Genomic DNA, 15,211 nt, shown 5'->3' with positions numbered 1-15,211 from the left:
GGAGGGGGGGGGTTGTACCGAAGTCCTTCTCAACTCACCACCTGTCTTTTTATTTTTATTGCTACTGAGGCTTCTTTGTAAAACTTTTGCACATTAATAAATTACGGATGTGTGCATCATGATAATGGAGAGTCCAGGGCTATCCACTTTTTTGAAAAAAAAATCACCACCCGTAGGAAGTAGGGAATTATCTACATGGCAGAAACATATACGTGTAGAGCTATGACTAACTCCCAAGTCTGTTGAAAGCATAGCCACACAGATAAAACATCAAGTTTCCACAACGAAAGGCTTAAGCATTCGATTATGTGATCCCATTAAGGACACCAAATGACTTAAAAGTGCACACCATCATATACTAATTAAGTCCACACAATAACATACTATTAGTAGGATAAAGATGAGCAAAACCAGCCACGTCGGTTGATCACAAAAGACTAACAGATTGTATCACCAATGCATAAATTTAATGTAGAATAGAGCACACATTTGGACACATGAATGGAGGAGGTAGATGACCAAATGGGCATATAGAAATTCCCTACACAACCTTGCTGAAAAGGGAAAATTACGCTCACTGAAAATTGATGAAATGCTCATGTACCTTTATGCTACGCTAGACCACTCTGCTTTTGAATTCTCTAAACAGATAGTCCATGACTCACCACCTGTCTTTTTATTTTTATTTCTACTGAGGCTTGTTTGTAAAACTTTTGCACTTTAATAAATTACAGCTGTGTGCGTCATGATAATGGAGAGGCCAGGGCTATCCACATTCTAGAAAAAAAATCACCACCTGTAGGAAGTAGGGCAATTATCTACATGGCAGAAACATATACGTGCAGAGCTATGATTAACTCCCAAGTCTGTTCAAAGCATAGCCACACAGATAAAACATCAAGTGTCCACAATGAAAGGTTTAAGCATTCGATTACATGATCCTATTATTGTCACCAAATGACTTAAAAGTTCACACCATCATATACTAATTAAGTCCACAAAATAACATATTGTTATGATAAAGATGAGCAGAACCCAGGCATGTTGGTTGACCACAAAAGACTAAAAAGTCCTACTGGGTTGATCATATAGCTTCAGAAGGAAAAAACCAGGTCAGGCCCCACTGACCAGCTTGGCGTTGCGGTACTGCAGGATTCCTTAAATGCAAGGGCATTATCATCCCACTTCTCACGTTGTATATGCCAGCGTCGCGAAGAGGTTCTGCATAAGACTCTGGACAAGGATAATCGCAGATGAAGTAGATGCAGTCCTCCTGGGATCCACTGCATTCTCCAGCAGGCAGGGACTTTGAGCTTTGCTTACCAAGAAAGAGCGCGTGGCCACCCAAATCACTCACCGTTCTCCACTGACCAGGGTTAGTGCGCAAGTCTGCCTCAAGGACATTAAATCCAACAGTGTGAGAATTCCCAAAACCCGGTGAGTGTGTAAATCTTTGCACCATCAGCAGCCTACCACCACATTCCACTAAATACTGGCTGAGTCCATAAAGCACCTTCTTAGACAGGTATTGGGGCGTTCCACAATCACCACCAGAATCAATTACGCATTTCATCTTTGGATAAGTACCAAGGTTCTCACCAAAATCAACGACGAAAAGCTTGAAAAATCCAGATACCACATACAGCCTTCCATCCAAGAATGCAAGGTCCACTAATGTTGGTGGCTCCCCCAGTGCAGTACGTATACCTCTGAATGAGTAAGTGGTGACAGGTGGTTGAACGACACAAAGATCAACAGAATAACAATTGCCGATGATCAACGCAGCAACAAGGGACTTGGGTGATGATTCCAGTGGCGAGGGCGCCACTAACTTATAGGAAACTGGATCATTAGTATATTCAGCATGGTTATCTATCTCGCGCTGCCAAACACTTGCAAGATTAGGAAGCTCCAGTGTGCTCTTGGAAAAAGGGTTCAGCAATGAACACGCACCATCACAGCTTATGAGGAATAGCCTGTTATCAATGGAGCCGTGCCAACGAGCACCATCTGGCAGAGGCATGCGGTGAACCTCACTGCCTTGGATGCTGAGGAAGGTTCCATCGGTGAGGGTGAGCCAAGGGAATGGGAGGGGGAGATTTTGCAACATACTATTAGAGCGCCATGGGTGACAGACTGCTCTCAGACGAACACGGTCAGCTAGGGAATCGAGGCGCTTTAGGACAAGGCCCAGGAGTTCCGTAGGAAGATCTGACCAAGGTCCAAACTGTGCAGCCTTCATGATGCAAGTCTACAGTACAGGACATAAGATTAATAGATAGTACAATAAGAAAATTAATAATGCGTATGCTTGCTGAACTACTCTAATACCTAAGGCCATCACAAAGAAATAGAGATGACGAGGAAAATAGCAAAACAATCTATATTAAGCAGAAATAAACTACTCCCTCCGAACATATGCTTCTTAAACTTGGTAACAGATGCAAAAGCATGCACCATCTATTTATTTTATTTTGATGGAAAAAACACCATTTATTTGTTACGGTAAATAAAGCAAAGCTGACTTAAGATGCATGTCTAAAAAGATGATGATCATGTCCTCTAATACCATCAGCAGCAGCATGATTCATGACTCATGAGTATGCTGAACTAACAAGGAATTTTGTTCTTAATTTCTCGTTGGAATTGCCTAACATAAATGAGCTACTCACAGTAGTCCTCTTTCTTTTAGATGACAAATCCAGACAGTGTTCTTTTAAATAAAAAGGTATATGTTGAACAAGTAACATTTTATTCATGTATATGGTCAAGCGAGTGGAAATCGGAGCTAAGTATGCGCATATTACTGAAGATTTATATTTTTCACAATACCAGTATGCAGCTCGGATCAGCTAGAAATAAAAATTACTTAAGTAGACTTCAATCAGGAAAGAGGTGCCAATTGTTTTCTCAAGAACATCCTGAGGTGGATTCAAAAAATAAAAGCCATGCTGAGATGAACATCGGAGGCAAGTATTGCAAAACATTTTTAATGTTTAGATCGGGTAAAAAAACTCCATTAGCAAGATTAGATCACGTGAAGAAAAACAATTTCAGATCGACCATCTTCATCAAAAAGAAAACAAAAATGGGTTATATTTTTCACAACACCAGGATGCAGCTCGGATCTGCTAGAAATAAAAATTAGTTAAGTAGAGCTTCAATCGGGAAAGAGGTGCCAATTGTTTTCTCAAGAACATGCTGAGGTCGATTAAAAAATAAAAAACATGCTGAGGTGAACATCGGAGGCAAGTATTGCAAAACATTTTTAATTTTTAGATCGGGTAAAAAAACCGATTAGCAAGATTAGATCAAGTGAAGAAACAATTTCAGATCGACCATCTTCATCAAAAAGAAAACAAAAATGGTTAGGCGAAGTTGCAATCTGGAACAGTAACAAAACGTTAACAACCCCCTACCCCCAATCATGCCCCCGTTAACAGATGCAAAAGCATGCAGCAAAGAAGTGCGCATCAGATCCATGTATCCATACACGTTTGCAGTTTTTAGACCAGAGTCGGACAATACAGATCTACCAAAAGCCCTAACTCGAGATAATGAGATATACCTTTGAGAACTTAGTGCCCTGGTCGGCGAGAGACGGGAAGGTGTGGAAGCCTCCGGCAGAGGCTTGTGTGTCGCCGGGCATTGGACCCTGGCCATGCGTGGGAGGGGGCGAAGCCATGGAGAGTCCTCTGCGAGCAGGGGTTTTGTTTTGGGAACGAAAGGACGGTCCCCCTATATATTCATTGTCAACAGCTGGAGCGACTTTATTGAGCCGTTACTCGTATTGTGCCACGTTTGAGGAACCAATTTGAACACTTCTAAATAAAATAAAATAATTTACACTTTTTTATTTACATGTTACCAAATTCTTGCTAGACCAAAAATGCAGTAATACTATTATTTTACCGCCAATGTGAATTGGCGAACGTTCCAAATATCGGGACAAATCCGAACTCATCGGATGCCGTCCAATCACCATCCCACGATTGCAATTTGAGGGAACAATGAGTGATTGTGGGATCGTTGGCGCTTTAATAGGATCACGATGTACGGGAATAGTATGGGCTTAATGCACCATTTGTACGTCTCATTTTAACACCTTTTTTGTTTACATATTATAATTTTATTCCGGGACTAAAATGGCGGTAATAATATTATATTACCGCCAATATTAATTGGCCAACATTTCAAATATTGGAACAAATCTAGGCGCATCGAGTGTCCATATCGTGATTGCAATCTTTCCTCTTAAAGGGGAGTTGGTAGCATCACCTCACCTCCCACCAACCCCTCAAAAAAACCGATATGACGCCTGCGAGCGTCAAACAGGTGACCTTTCGTTGAAGCTCCAGCCAAGTTGCCCGGCCCATTTGACGTGTTCTCATTTTTTTTCTATGTTTCGTTTTTTTGTTTCTTTTTTTCTGTGACCAACCTATTATTTTGTGCTCGGATACTAGTAGAATAGTCACTTTCCTAAAAAATCAAACCAAGTCGGCATTTCCCCAAAACAACAGTATGCATTAATACCTACTCCTAAGGTGGGAGTTGGTAGTGTTGCCTCACCTCCCACCAACCCCTCGGCAAACCCAATGCAGCCCTTGTGGGTGTCATACAGGCGACCGTTCGATGTAGCTCTAGCCAAGTTCGCTCGGCCCATTTTCTCTACTCCTAAAGGGAGAGTTGGTAGAGTCGCCTCACCTCCCATCAACCCCTTGGCAAACCCGATATGACACCCGTGAGCATCATAAATGTGACCTTTAACTGAAGCTCTAGTTGGCTCGGCGCATCTGACGCGTATTTTTATATTTCCTTTCTTTCTATATTTCGATTTTGGTTTCCTGATTTTCTATTTCATCTTTTCCATGATCAATCTATTATTTTTGCTCATCATAAGATCAGAATCGGCACTTTCCCAAAAAAATCAAACCAAATCGGCAATTTTTCAAAACATCGTCATGCATTAACTCAATCAAAATCAAATCTTAACAAAATCTCAACTAAATCCAAATTGTCCTTGCATTCCACTACTCATACACAATCAAATCAAATCTTACCAAAACATCAACTATAATCAAGGTTGTGTCGGCCCATCTCTACTCAGAAAGGGGAGTTGGTAGTGTTGCCCCACCTTCCAACAATCTCTCGGCAAACCCGATATGACACCTGCGAGTGTCATACATGTGACCTTTCGCTGAAGCCCCAACCAAGTTGCCACGGCCCACTTGATGCGTGTGCATGTTTTTTTATGTTTCGTCTTTGGTTTCCCTTTTTACGTTTCTTTTTTCTGTGACCAACCGATTACTTTGTGGTCGGCATACTATCAAAATCAACACTCCAGAAAAATCAAACCAAATCGACACTTTCCCAAAACAAAGTCATGCATTAACTCAATCAAAATCAAATCTTAGCAAAATCTCAAATAATCCAAACTTTCCTTGCATTCCACTACTCATACACAATCAAATCAAATCTTACCAAAACATCAACTATAATCAAGGTTGGGTCGGCCCATCTCTACTCAGAAAGGGGAGTTGGTAGCGTCGCCCCACCTTCCAACAATCTCTCGGCAAACCCGATATGACACCTGCGAGTGTCATACATGTGACCTTTCGCTGAAGCCCCAACCAAGTTGCCACGGCCAACTTGACGCGTGTGCATGTTTTTTTATGTTTCGTTTTTGGTTTCCCTTTTTACGTTTCTTTTTTCTGTGACCAACCGATTACTTTGTGGTCGGCATACTATCAAAATCAACACTCCAGAAAAATCAAACCAAATCGACACTTTCCCAAAACAAAGTCATGCATTAACTCAATCAAAATCAAATCTTAGCAAAATCTCAACTAAATCCAAACTTTCCTTGCATTCCACTACTCATACACAATCAAATCAAATCTTACCAAAACATCAACTATAATCAAGGTTGGGTCGGCCCATCTCTACTCAGAAAGGGGAGTTGGTAGCGTCGCCCCACCTTCCAACAATCTCTCATCGAACCCGATATGACACCTGCGAGTGTCATACATGTGACCTTTCGCTGAAGCCCCAACCATGTTGCCACGGCCCACTTGACGCGTGTGCATGTTTTTTTATGTTTCGTTTTTGGTTTCCCTTTTTCCGTTTCTTTTTTTTGTGACCAACTGATTACTTTGTGGTTGGCATACTATCAAAATCAACACTCCAGAAAAATCAAACCAAATCGGTACTTTCCCAAAACAAAGTCATGCATTAACTCGATAAAATCAAATCTTAACAAAATCTAAATCCAAACTATCCTTGCATTCCACCACTCATACCGAATCAAATCAAATGTTACCAAAACATAAACTACAATCAAAGTTGGGCCGGACCATTTGACGCGTGCACACATTCTTTTTTTTCTTATGTTTCGTTTTTTTATTTCCTTTTTTTGTTTCATTTTTCTATGGCCAAGCTATTTATTTTTTGCTTGGCATACTATCATAATCAACACTTTCCCCAAACAGAAACCAATCAAATTGGCACTTTCCCAAAAGAATGTCATGCATTAACTCAATCAAATCAAATCTTAACAAAATCTCAACTGAATCCAAAATTTCCTTGCCATGCACTACTCACACCTAAATAAAATCAAATCTTACCAAAACATTAACTATATAATAAAAACTTTCCTTGATTTCTCCTATTCATTCTCAAATCAAATTAAATCTTAACAAAATCTAAAATATGGTGGATGTCTCTATTAATAAATCTCTATTATCCCTAATATTAAATAGTTTGTATGCCATGTTCGTTTCTGCTTCGCTTCGTAACACCACCGAAGGTGAAAAACACACTCACTCGATCCCGCCCATGTGCAAATAAAAAGAGTTAAAAAAAACAGTATTGGGAACCCACACACACATGCCAACTCCACCCTCAATTCCTTGAGCAGCTTCTCTCCAACCAACACCGTCAAAAATTTCAAAATCCTTATTTTGTCATCTCCATGATGTATGTATACTACTCTATATCAATTGCTTCAGAACATGGTTTTTTAATACGCTAGAGATATACACGTAATATTTGCAGTTTTTTAACATGATTTGTTTCCAAAGGCATATTTGTCAAACAGTGTCCCCCCCCCATGTTCCCCCACTTTGATTTATGAGGGATGACAGTTTCAATCATAGGTAGGGGAAATTGAAATTTAGTTTCATATGTTCTCAATAGGGCAAAGGGGCAATACTATACAAATGATGGCGAGCAATCGCATGCTAAATTTACTAGAATATTTACTGCAATTTGAATATCTTGGCCCTGCACGGCGCCTTCAGGCTCAATGTCTCCCATTGCTTCCACATATTTCCCGACAGATTGTTGAAATCTGAGGAAGAGAAGGAAGAGGAGCGAGTATTTGAGGAAGAGTAGCAGGTGGAGCACTTGGGGAAGGAAACATATCAACACAACACTACAATGGTCAGGTGGTTCATGGTGTTGTAGAAGGGAAGAGTGTTCCAAGAAATAAGATGGAAAAAACTAAAGCGTCGAAGTGGTCCATGATGTTGGAGAAGAGGGGAAAATAAGAAGAGTATTCTAGGAAATAAGTAGGAACATAACTAAAGTTGGCAAGGAAAGAGGAAGAAGATGTGTCGTTGACGAACACACTGATTTTGACGTGTTGTCGGTTGGTCCCAACAAAACGGGTTTGCACAGAGCCTAGGAATAATAGGTGATGTACGGTAGGATGAGAAAGAGAAGAATGACAAGCATCGCTAGCAGGGCCGGCCCTGGGGAGGGGCAGGGGGCAGCCGCCCCGGGCCCCCAAAGTTCAGGGGGCCCTCCCCAGGTATGTGCATACATAGGCTATTTCAGCTTACAAGTTTATGATCAAAACGAAAATCACCAGAGAGAACTAGCTCGAAGGCAGTTGCGGGTTCTCGAGCAATGACAGAGAGGAGCATGACTGGACCTCACTTTGATCGCTGACGGTACCATCCAAAGTCAGGGTTTTCTTGTGGCGCCTAGCCCGCCACTCTCTTCCAACAACAGATGTTCTCACCAGAAGAAATATGGCAACCCGCGATGCTTGTCCGTTGTGCGGTTCTCCCAACTCTTGGCGCCACGCACTGGTTTCATGCACGTCGGCTCGATGCACTTGGGCGTTATCTGATCCTGGTCTGGTTGCGAAGATGGCGGAACGAGGAAACCAACGCTAAGAACTGGTTGTTCCGGTTGAATGAGGTTCTCGATCAAAAGTCCTTTACAACTATGGTTGTGACTCTTTGAGGCGATATGGTGTGCTAGAAGGAAGGCGATACACGAGGGCATCTTTCAGTCCTTGATGCACACTTCATAATTTGTGGCCTCTTACATTAATGAGCTGCAGCAGCTTGAAAAACCTGAGGAGCATCACATACAGGCAGCCGCAACGAGAGGAGGGCCAAGGACATGGCTAGCTTCACCTGTTGGGTTTGCGAAAATCAATGTTGATGGAGCTGTTGCGCGCCATAAACGTGGTGGGGCAGTTTCTGCGGTGTGTCGAGACCACACAGGTTTATACTTGGGCTCTTCGGCGGTAGTCTACCGAGACATTACTAATCCCACAACCCTGGAAACGTTTGCGTGCAGGGAGGCGTTAGCTCTTGCAGAGGATCTTCAGGTGACAAACATGATGGTTGCCTCGGATTGCAAAGGAGTGGTACTGGATATAAACGAAGGGACAGGAGGTCCGCACTCGGCTATTGTACATGAAATAATGCAACGGAGAAGCACTTTCGACTCGGTTTCTTTTGTTTTTGAGCGTAGAAATCACAACTTCGAGGCTCACAATCTCGCCAAGTTCACTTGTAATTTAGGGGTAGGTCGGCATGTTTGGCTGGGAGTCTCCCATGAAAAGCATCGCGTACCTATGAACATTACTATTATCTAATAAAGTGGCGAGATTTCTCAATAAAAAAACATACATAGGCTATATGTCCAGTGAGGCAGAAAAAAATGCCCTATCGGGCTGGCGGCTGGGCCTCACGCAGCATGCAGCATGCAGCACGCACGTAGCAGGCCAGCGAGGCACAGCGGCAGCAATCATTTCTTTCCTTTTTTCACCTAAAAATAGGAGTGATTGATCCCTTCCTATTGCATCTCGCATTGATGCATAGCCAGCCCAGTGGCACTGTTCAACAATTAATAAAAAAAATCTGCCCTAATGCTCTTTATGGGGATATGCGTGCAGCCTGGAACCCGGCGAAGACGGTGGTCTGGAGGAAGGTGAAGGACAACTTGTTCACAGCTCAGTTTGGTTGTCTAGGGGATTGGAATAAGGCCATGCTAGAGGGGCCATGACTTTTCATAGACCAAGCAGTGATATTAATGGAGTATGATGGGTTCAAAAACCCTGATAGCATCAAGTTGTATAAGCTGGCAGTTTGGACGCAAATCCATCGGCTACCTGACAACTTTTTGATTGAGCCTGCAGTCAGAAGGATGGCATCACGAATTGGCGAGGTGGAAGAAGTTCAGCTCAAGCTACCGGCAGGTTTTTTCGGTGAATATGTCCGGGTGAGGGTGAAAATCGATATCAATGCAAAAATTAAGAGGTTTGTCACTGGAAAGAAGGGGGATGAACGAGTTAGATACCAAGTAAAATATGAGAAATTACCTGTCTTTTGCTTTAACTGTGGTGAATGCGGGCATTGGCACGAGGAGTGTGGTGATGGTGTTCATGATGAGACTAAGTTTGAGTGGGGTGACTTTGTTCTGGCTGACAATATTCGCTTCAGGCAACCGAGCAGAGGTGGATTTGATAACCAGAGGGGTCGAGGCGTCCCAAGGAATGCAGGAGGAAGAGGTAGGGGACGAGAGCAATATAACCCCAATCAAAGTTGGCGCTTCAATGCATATCAGAATGAACCCCGCAGGAGGCTGGGAGGCAGGAGGAAAGAGAAGACAATGCAATGACCACAGATGTAGCAGGGCCAAGCGAGCCCCAGGTGATGATCGAGGCACCGAGTGCTGCAACGCTGGGGGTAGTGGTGGCAAGTAACAAGAGGCAATCCTCTGACAACAACCACCCAGAGACAGCTCAGTCAAGCGATGGTAGAGACGGGGCTGTGGCCCCAGTGAGCTCTACAGCTCTTGTAATCTCTGGAAAGCCGGCCGGGGTTCCACCGATGCCCCCTATATATGTTTCTCCAAGGAAAGAGGTGAAATGACCGAAGAAAGATGTTGCCAATAAAGGAGCCCTCTTTAAGGAGCAGTCTGATGCAGGGACACCGAGTATGGTGACAGATGGAGTGTAAGAAGGCAAGGACCAAGATGATGGATCGGCGGGCTCCTTCGAGGAGTGCCGCCGGATGCAATGAGTTCATTTTGTTGGAACTGTCGTGGTGCGGGTAAATCCGCAACAGTTCATGAGCTTCGTGACTTTGCGAAGAAATTTACCCCTACCGTGCTATGTATTGTTGAAACTCAATTAAAATGTGCACGTGTAGAAGCTTTAGCTAACACTTTGGGCTATGATAATGCCTATGTGATAGATAGTCAAGGAAGAAGTAGAGGAATAGGAGTTTTTTGGAATAATAAATTAAATATTGAGATCTTGGGTGATTCTGTTTATCATATTGATGCAAAGGTTGTAGAGGATGGGAAAGACACATGGAGGTTGACATGCGTGTATGGCGAGGCCCAGACACAACTGAGACACCAAACATGGGATCTTCTAAAGGGGTTGTTGTCTTTCAGCAACCTCCCTTGGCTGTGTTTGGGGGATTTTAACAAAGTGTTACGTCCGGATGAACATGAGGGAGTTGCTAATCGGAGTAATGCACAAATACAAGGTTTCCGGGATGCGGTTGACATTTACATGTTGATGGACTTGGGCTATCATGGCAGATTTTGGACTTTTGAGAAAAAAGTGACCGGGGGATCCTACACCCACGTGAGGCTAGACAGAGCGATGGCCACAGCAGATTGGGCTGCGCTTTACCCTATGGCCAAGGTTACAAACTTAACTTCGGCCTGCTCGGATCATGGACCCATACTCGTGCAGTTTAAAGAGGTTTTACCACGTCCTAAACCGAGCTTCCCGTATGAAGTGATGTGGGAGTCACATGAATCGTGGCGTGACACTATCAGCTCAGGATGGAGCGAACTTCATGCTGGTCAAGGAGTTGAGGGGATTCGCAGAAAATTGGAGCTGCTGTCAAAGAACCTCTCGGCATGGAATGATGCAACTTTTGGGAGTGTTAGAAAGGAGATCAAGAAGGCAAAAGCGGAGCTAGAGAGGCTCCGGAGTGTTCCGTCTAGGACTACTCCAAATCACCTTGAGCAAAAGTTGAATGAACGACTGGTTGAGCTCTATCATAGGGAGGAGATAATGTGGAGACAAAGATCTCGCATACAGTGGCTGACTGCGGGTGATCGCAACACAAAATTTTTTCACATGAGAGCAAATATGCGGAGAAGGAAGAACATGATTCGAGCTCTATACAATGCGTTGGGTATACGAGTAGATGACAAGGCTGAGATGAAACAACTTGTGACAGATTTCTATAAAACTTTGAACACGACAGAAGGTGTACAGGGGGTAGATGACGTATTACAGCATGTGCCTCGGAAAGTAACACCAGAGATGAATGCTTCGCTTGGCGCCCCTTACACAAGTGAGGAGGTAAAGCAGGCCCTGTTTCAGATGTTTCCCACGAAGGCACCGGGCCCAGATGGTTTTCCTGCTCACTTCTATCAGCGCCACTGGGACATTTTTGGGGATGAAATAACTAAAGTCGTGCTTCGGATTGTCCGTGGAGAGGAGACTGCTGCAAGTGTTAATGATACGGTACTCGTGTTTATACCCAAGATACAAAACTCCACTCTCCTTACCCAGTTTAGGCCTATCAGCCTATGCAATGTGATTTATAAAATTGCTTCTAAAGTGGTGGCGAATAGATTGAAGGTGATATTGCCAGATATTATCTCGAAGGAGCAATCAGCCTTTGTCCCCGGGAGGTTAATCACGGATAATATTATATGTGCGTATGAATGTTTGCACTTCATGAAGAGAAACATATCCAAGACAAACAACTTTTGTGCACTCAAGCTTGATATGATGAAGGCATATGACAGACTAGAGTGGCCTTATCTAAAGGCAATTATGGTTAAGCTTGGCTTTGCACCAGATTGGATCCATACATTTATACCACTAATGTTGGTGGCTCCCCCAGTGCAGTACGTATACCTCTGAATGAGTAAGTGGTGGCAGGTGGTTGAACGACACAAAGATCAACAGAATAACAATTGCCGATGATCAACGCAGCAACAAGGGACTTGGGTGATGATTCCAGTGGCGAGGGCGCCACTAACTTATAGGAAACTGGATCATTAGTATATTCAGCATGGTTATCTATCTCGCGCTGCCAAACACTTGCAAGATTAGGAAGCTCCAGTGTGCTCTTGGAAAAAGGGTTCAGCAATGAACACGCACCATCACAGCTTATGAGGAATAGCCTGTTATCAATGGAGCCGTGCCAACGAGCACCATCTGGCAGAGGCATGCGGTGAACCTCACTGCCTTGGATGCTGAGGAAGGTTCCATCGGTGAGGGTGAGCCAAGGGAATGGGAGGGGGAGATTTTGCAACATACTATTAGAGCGCCATGGGTGACAGACTGCTCTCAGACGAACACGGTCAGCTAGGGAATCGAGGCGCTTTAGGACAAGGCCCAGGAGTTCCGTAGGAAGATCTGACCAAGGTCCAAACTGTGCAGCCTTCATGATGCAAGTCTACAGTACAGGACATAAGATTAATAGATAGTACAATAAGAAAATTAATAATGCGTATGCTTGCTGAACTACTCTAATACCTAAGGCCATCACAAAGAAATAGAGATGACGAGGAAAATAGCAAAACAATCTATATTAAGCAGAAATAAACTACTCCCTCCGAACATATGCTTCTTAAACTTGGTAACAGATGCAAAAGCATGCACCATCTATTTATTTTATTTTGATGGAAAAAACACCATTTATTTGTTACGGTAAATAAAGCAAAGCTGACTTAAGATGCATGTCTAAAAAGATGATGATCATGTCCTCTAATACCATCAGCAGCAGCATGATTCATGACTCATGAGTATGCTGAACTAACAAGGAATTTTGTTCTTAATTTCTCGTTGGAATTGCCTAACATAAATGAGCTACTCACAGTAGTCCTCTTTCTTTTAGATGACAAATCCAGACAGTGTTCTTTTAAATAAAAAGGTATATGTTGAACAAGTAACATTTTATTCATGTATATGGTCAAGCGAGTGGAAATCGGAGCTAAGTATGCGCATATTACTGAAGATTTATATTTTTCACAATACCAGTATGCAGCTCGGATCAGCTAGAAATAAAAATTACTTAAGTAGACTTCAATCAGGAAAGAGGTGCCAATTGTTTTCTCAAGAACATCCTGAGGTGGATTCAAAAAATAAAAGCCATGCTGAGATGAACATCGGAGGCAAGTATTGCAAAACATTTTTAATGTTTAGATCGGGTAAAAAAACTCCATTAGCAAGATTAGATCACGTGAAGAAAAACAATTTCAGATCGACCATCTTCATCAAAAAGAAAACAAAAATGGGTTATATTTTTCACAACACCAGGATGCAGCTCGGATCTGCTAGAAATAAAAATTAGTTAAGTAGAGCTTCAATCGGGAAAGAGGTGCCAATTGTTTTCTCAAGAACATGCTGAGGTCGATTAAAAAATAAAAAACATGCTGAGGTGAACATCGGAGGCAAGTATTGCAAAACATTTTTAATTTTTAGATCGGGTAAAAAAACCGATTAGCAAGATTAGATCAAGTGAAGAAACAATTTCAGATCGACCATCTTCATCAAAAAGAAAACAAAAATGGTTAGGCGAAGTTGCAATCTGGAACAGTAACAAAACGTTAACAACCCCCTACCCCCAATCATGCCCCCGTTAACAGATGCAAAAGCATGCAGCAAAGAAGTGCGCATCAGATCCATGTATCCATACACGTTTGCAGTTTTTAGACCAGAGTCGGACAATACAGATCTACCAAAAGCCCTAACTCGAGATAATGAGATATACCTTTGAGAACTTAGTGCCCTGGTCGGCGAGAGACGGGAAGGTGTGGAAGCCTCCGGCAGAGGCTTGTGTGTCGCCGGGCATTGGACCCTGGCCATGCGTGGGAGGGGGCGAAGCCATGGAGAGTCCTCTGCGAGCAGGGGTTTTGTTTTGGGAACGAAAGGACGGTCCCCCTATATATTCATTGTCAACAGCTGGAGCGACTTTATTGAGCCGTTACTCGTATTGTGCCACGTTTGAGGAACCAATTTGAACACTTCTAAATAAAATAAAATAATTTACACTTTTTTATTTACATGTTACCAAATTCTTGCTAGACCAAAAATGCAGTAATACTATTATTTTACCGCCAATGTGAATTGGCGAACGTTCCAAATATCGGGACAAATCCGAACTCATCGGATGCCGTCCAATCACCATCCCACGATTGCAATTTGAGGGAACAATGAGTGATTGTGGGATCGTTGGCGCTTTAATAGGATCACGATGTACGGGAATAGTATGGGCTTAATGCACCATTTGTACGTCTCATTTTAACACCTTTTTTGTTTACATATTATAATTTTATTCCGGGACTAAAATGGCGGTAATAATATTATATTACCGCCAATATTAATTGGCCAACATTTCAAATATTGGAACAAATCTATGCGCATCGAGTGTCCATATCGTGATTGCAATCTTTCCTCTTAAAGGGGAGTTGGTAGCATCACCTCACCTCCCACCAACCCCTCAAAAAAACCGATATGACGCCTGCGAGCGTCAAACAGGTGACCTTTCGTTGAAGCTCCAGCCAAGTTGCCCGGCCCATTTGACGTGTTCTCATTTTTTTCTATGTTTCGTTTTTTTGTTTCTTTTTTTCTGTGACCAACCTATTATTTTGTGCTCGGATACTAGTAGAATAGTCACTTTCCTAAAAAATCAAACCAAGTCGGCATTTCCCCAAAACAACAGTATGCATTAATACCTACTCCTAAGGTGGGAGTTGGTAGTGTTGCCTCACCTCCCACCAACCCCTCGGCAAACCCAATGCAGCCCTTGTGGGTGTCATACAGGCGACCGTTCGATGTAGCTCTAGCCAAGTTCGCTCGGCCCATTTTCTCTACTCCTAAAGGGAGAGTTGGTAGAGTCGCCTCACCTCCCATCAACCCCTTGGCAAA

General features: G+C 42.9%; 2 protein-coding genes across 2 annotated transcripts; both read right to left on the bottom strand.

Annotated features, from left to right (window-relative positions):
* Window positions 1–977: 977 nt before the first annotated feature.
* LOC123083048 (uncharacterized) lies at window positions 978–3,694 on the bottom strand. The gene is made up of 2 exons (XM_044505197.1): window positions 3,569–3,694; window positions 978–2,251 (listed from the first exon to the last, which is right to left on the bottom strand). The coding sequence occupies exons 1-2, from the start codon at window positions 3,683–3,685 to the stop codon at window positions 1,085–1,087; spliced, it is 1,284 nt and encodes a 427-aa protein (XP_044361132.1). The 5' UTR covers window positions 3,686–3,694; the 3' UTR covers window positions 978–1,084.
* Window positions 3,695–12,108: 8,414 nt separating this feature from the next.
* Window positions 12,109–14,180, bottom strand: LOC123083047 (uncharacterized). The gene is made up of 2 exons (XM_044505196.1): window positions 14,055–14,180; window positions 12,109–12,737 (listed from the first exon to the last, which is right to left on the bottom strand). The coding sequence occupies exons 1-2, from the start codon at window positions 14,169–14,171 to the stop codon at window positions 12,150–12,152; spliced, it is 705 nt and encodes a 234-aa protein (XP_044361131.1). The 5' UTR covers window positions 14,172–14,180; the 3' UTR covers window positions 12,109–12,149.
* Window positions 14,181–15,211: the final 1,031 nt, after the last annotated feature.

This window comes from Triticum aestivum, chromosome 4A, assembly GCF_018294505.1.
Source record: "Triticum aestivum cultivar Chinese Spring chromosome 4A, IWGSC CS RefSeq v2.1, whole genome shotgun sequence".
Classification (NCBI taxonomy): domain Eukaryota; kingdom Viridiplantae; phylum Streptophyta; class Magnoliopsida; order Poales; family Poaceae; genus Triticum; species Triticum aestivum.
The sequence above is the reverse complement of the archived record's forward strand: the minus strand, read 5'-3'. Positions and strand labels throughout refer to the sequence as shown.

Excerpts from the sequence above, each read along its gene's own strand:
- LOC123083048 (XM_044505197.1), bottom strand. The coding sequence starts at position 3,685 with ATGGCTTCGCCCCCTCCCACGCATGGCCAGGGTCCAATGCCCGGCGAC. Across the intron at positions 2,252-3,568 it reads AGGGCACTAAGTTCTCAAAG|ACTTGCATCATGAAGGCTGC; the intron begins GTATATCTCATT and ends CCTGTACTGTAG.
- LOC123083047 (XM_044505196.1), bottom strand. The coding sequence starts at position 14,171 with ATGGCTTCGCCCCCTCCCACGCATGGCCAGGGTCCAATGCCCGGCGAC. Across the intron at positions 12,738-14,054 it reads AGGGCACTAAGTTCTCAAAG|ACTTGCATCATGAAGGCTGC; the intron begins GTATATCTCATT and ends CCTGTACTGTAG.